This window comes from Phalaenopsis equestris, unplaced genomic scaffold, assembly GCF_001263595.1.
Source record: "Phalaenopsis equestris unplaced genomic scaffold, ASM126359v1 Scaffold000349, whole genome shotgun sequence".
Lineage (NCBI taxonomy): Eukaryota > Viridiplantae > Streptophyta > Magnoliopsida > Asparagales > Orchidaceae > Phalaenopsis > Phalaenopsis equestris.
This window is the reverse complement of record NW_018164791.1, coordinates 42,621-46,984: the sequence shown is the minus strand read 5'-3', so window position 1 is coordinate 46,984 and position 4,364 is coordinate 42,621. Positions and strand designations below refer to the sequence as shown.

General features: G+C 33.8%; 1 protein-coding gene across 1 annotated transcript; it reads right to left on the bottom strand.

Annotated features, from left to right (window-relative positions):
• Positions 1-1,309: 1,309 nt before the first annotated feature.
• On the bottom strand, positions 1,310-3,555 carry LOC110026088 (receptor homology region, transmembrane domain- and RING domain-containing protein 1-like). Its single transcript, XM_020726880.1, has 2 exons — positions 3,169-3,555; positions 1,310-1,631 (listed from the first exon to the last, which is right to left on the bottom strand). The coding sequence occupies exons 1-2, from the start codon at positions 3,509-3,511 to the stop codon at positions 1,543-1,545; spliced, it is 432 nt and encodes a 143-aa protein (XP_020582539.1). The 5' UTR covers positions 3,512-3,555; the 3' UTR covers positions 1,310-1,542.
• Positions 3,556-4,364: the final 809 nt, after the last annotated feature.

Sequence of the window (4,364 nt, the reverse complement as noted above, 5' to 3'; positions counted from 1 at the left end):
AATATGGTCTCAAATTTGATATTTAGATTTATAAAACCTTGTTATTATAAGCATATTATCAAGAACAAATACTCCCACATCAGCTAGGTGTAGGGCCGAAAAACAATATTTAAGTTTTGGGCTGCCCACCTCTCTTAAGGGCTCTTTTGGGAGGTGACAAGTGGTATCCGAACAGATTACTGTTTGTCAGGTGGTGTGGACTCTCCATGGTCCAGTGGGACCCTCAGTGGAGACAATCCATGACGAGGGCGTCACATAAGTGGAGGAGAATGTCAAGGACAAATAGTCTCACATCGGCTAGGTGTAAGGCCGAAAAGAAGTCCTGGGTTGTCCACCTCTCTTAAGGGCTCTTCTGGGAGGTGACGAGTGATATCAGAGCAGATTACTATTTATCATGTGTGTGGCCTTTTCATGGTCCAGTGGGAACCTCGGTGGAGCCGATCCGTAATGAGGGCGTCACGTGAGTGGAGGAGAATGTTAAGGAAAAATAGTCTCATATCGGCTAGGTGTAGGGCCGAAAAACAGTATTTAAATCATGGGCCGCCCACCTCTTTTAAGGGCTCTTTTGGGAGGTAACAATATGCATAAAAAGATGCATTTCACTTTTAAAAAATTAGTGATGGTGATATTTTTTTAGATGTGATATCAAATATTTTAGTGTTAGGTATGTAAATATATAAGAATTGTGTGGTATGTATGAAAATGCCTCAAAATTATTTTTGCAATTATATTACTCGCAAACAAACAGCTGAAAATTTAAAACAACAATACTTCTTTTGCTTTACACTCAGATAACATTAGAATAAATTTTTAAGTGGCTCGTGCTCGCATCATTCCTTAATTTAATAAGTCGAATACGAACAAATTTTTTAAGCTCAAATTATTAATGAGCCGCACACAAACAATCCTTTGCTTGATCATTTTAGCTCTAAATAAAGAAATTAAATAATATATATATATACTATTTTTTTCTAATTAATTTAAAAGAGCCAAATTCGAGTCGACACGAGCAGAACACAAACAATAATATGTAAATCGAGTTGAACACAAACACACTGTTCACAGACAATTTCAAATACTAATCAATTTCGAACAACCCGAACACAAGGCAATACTGAATTCGCACAAGCTCGGCTCATTCACAGTGCTAACCCCACACATTTTTAATACGGATACTAATTTCAGAGCTAATTTAAAGAGTATGGAGGCTAATTTAGAATTTTTAAAGACTGACAAAAATGACCCCATTAAATAGTCAGAAGATTATTTTGGCACTTGAGTCATTGGAAAAAATACTTGGAACAAAAAAAAAACAAAACTCAAATATACTGCTTTACTAACTGCACTTTACAAAAAGAATTTTTTATTATTTTTTACAACATTAGAAGAGAAGAACTGTTTAACTGCTCCCTGTTGCTTAAATTAAAAAACTAGTGGTGGGCGTGCACAATTAGCAGCAACGAACAACCGATAAAGACATAAGGAGAGCAAATCATTATATGCAGAAAAATTTTGGTTTTACAAACACAGAACTGGAAGAAACTACCTGCTGGAGTTCATGTCGTATTTGCATATTGGGCAGAATGTTCCCCATTTAGTCAACCATGAATCCACACACGCCGAGTGAAATTCTACGAAAAAATTATGTCAACATGAGATAAGAGAAAAGCAGCATTTCATGTCGTTTAGGGCCGTTAGTTTGCATACATTTAAAAGTTGGGTCATTTACATACATACCACACAATTCTTATGCATTTATATGTCTAATACCAAAACATTCATAATACATATATAGCACTCAAATCTTTAACATCACATAAAATATAACACCATTTCTATCTTTTTAAGGTGAAACACACCTTTTCATGCATAAGTTTATAGCATCCGAGGTGTTATAAATATAAATATCAAACTTTAGGTCTTAAACATGCAAATACGCAAGAATATGTGGTATAAATGTAAATTTCCCTTAAAAGTTTTGGATTTCAATTACAGATGATCATGGAAAAAAGTTTGTATCAACTTATGCTGATCAAAAAGTGGTCAAGATGAATCTAAAAATCTTTATATTTACTTTAAGATAAGTGCAGCACTATTATTCTATATGCTGTGCTCATCTCAAAAGCAAATTTAAGGATTTTGAAATCCATCCTAAAACAAAACATTGGCCAGAATATCATGATCATGAAGGTATCAAGCAACAACGATGAAATGAAGATGGAAGAACAATGCTATTCTTGACAATGGATAATACTGCAGCAGTGAATAAAAAAGCGTATCATCAAATATCAGTAGGAAGATTTGCATACGCACCGCTTAATTCCATATCCAACACCTAAACTTCAATTTTTAAATACATGTTACCTTACCTACGAATGAAAATGTGTATTTCACTCTTTAAAAGTTAAAATAGTGATATTTCCGATGTGGCATGAAAGATTTTGGTGGCATAAATGTAAAAATTAAAGTTTCAGTGTTATACATAAGAATTGGGTGGCATGTAGGTAAATGCTCCATATCAATAAGGTTAAAAAATTCAAACAATTTTTATTCATCAACATTAAAGATGCACATATTGTGCAATAGAAAAGTGGCACTTAAACTTAAAGAAAAATTTTATAAGATGATGATGAGACCTGCAATGTTTTATGCACAGAATATTGGCCTTTAAAAAGGAAGCATTAAAGCTAAGGAAGCATTAAAGCTAAGTTAAGTATTGCTGAGATGAGAATTCTTAGGTGGAAGAGTGGCTTGACACTTAAAGACAAAATGCGAAATGAATGTGTCCATGAAATGGTTGGTGTAGCTCCAGTGGCAGACAAAATTAGAGAGAGCTGTCTTAGATGGTTTGGTCACATAAAACATAGACCATCTGAAGATCCGGTTAGGAGAGATGATATTTTGGATTCGACTAATTATGTTAAAAAAGGTAGAAGAAAACTTAAAAAGACTTGGGAATATTGTATAAAAAATAATCTTAATTTATTAAAATTAAATAAAAATACGACCCTAAATAGGATTCAATAGAGAAAAAAGATTCATGTAGCCGTCTCCACTTAGTAGGATAAAGGCATGTTATAGTTGTTGTAGTTTAGCATTCAAAACATATTTATTCATAACAATGATGAAGAATATCATGAAACGGACTTGAGCGGAATGAGTGCATACCATGTAGACAGGGAAGAAGGCGGAGTCTCTCTCCATCCTGATAATCTTCAAGACAGATAGCGCAAGTTTCAGTAATATGTTTGGTGGTCAAATAAGCCCTTTTAAATATGAAACATGTAAGTATTTCTACTTCCTCCCTGTCCATACGAGGAGGTTTTCGACGGCCACCATTCCGAAGAATCCAACAGTTTCGAGCAAATAGAAATGCGGCAATAGCTGATATTATAATGACAACAGAAACGAAAGAAATCACAAGCACTGTTCCTGCATTTTCCTCAATCGGAGGGCCTATGCAGCATTCTCCTTCGCCTTCAGCATACTTCTGTAAGGTCTCGCCTGCCATCTTCGAAACAAATGTTGCATGTATGTGGATGCCCGATGGATTTCCAATCACTACAGGAGAAAAAGAAAAACTGTCAGAATGGCCCCCTGACCCTTTGTGGACATATATTTTAATCCCATTTAGTCCCGGACATTTTTAATGAAAGCTGAAATTCATGAAAGTATAGAGTATGAAAATTGTTAAAGATGAATCCCAGCCCCAAGTTTCATAAGCAGTTACAAATAGAAAACATATGCAGCACACTTCAGATAATATGGATGAAATTAGAATGAAAAGTTTATGAAAATAGAGGACTATTGAGGGTTGCCTCTGTAAACAATAGTTGCTGTCATCAAGTTAAAAGGGAAATTTACATACATACCACACAATGCTTATGTGTCTGCATATCTAACACCAAAAATTGGATATTTAAACCTATATAAATCTATACATGAAAAGATGCATTTCGATTTAAAAAAAGCAGTCATGATTATTTTTTATGTGATGTTAAAGATTTGAGTGATATGAATGTAAACATAAATGTGTAGGAGTCAGATATGTAAATAAATAAGAATGATGTGGCATACATGTCAATGCCCCATACATAAAACATAATTATACTGTCACCACAAACCAAAAATAAAATTTCACATAATTTTTTTCACAAAAATTTACAAAGGTAGCACACAATTCTTATGTATTTGCATATCTCACACCTAAACTTTCATATTTACACATATATCAATCAAATCTATAATATTACATCAAAAATATGAAAGTTTGGGTGTGAGATATGTAAATACATAAGAATTGCGTGCTATGGATGTAAATGCTCCTTTTTTATCATCTTTACTTGTGAGAAGTTTGAATAAGG

Bases quoted from the DNA above. Each gene is read 5' to 3' on its own strand.
- LOC110026088 (XM_020726880.1), bottom strand. From the start codon at position 3,511: ATGGCAGGCGAGACCTTACAGAAGTATGCTGAAGGCGAAGGAGAATGC. The intron at 1,632-3,168 runs GTATGCACTCAT...ATTTTTTCGTAG, and splicing joins CCTTCTTCCCTGTCTACATG to AATTTCACTCGGCGTGTGTG.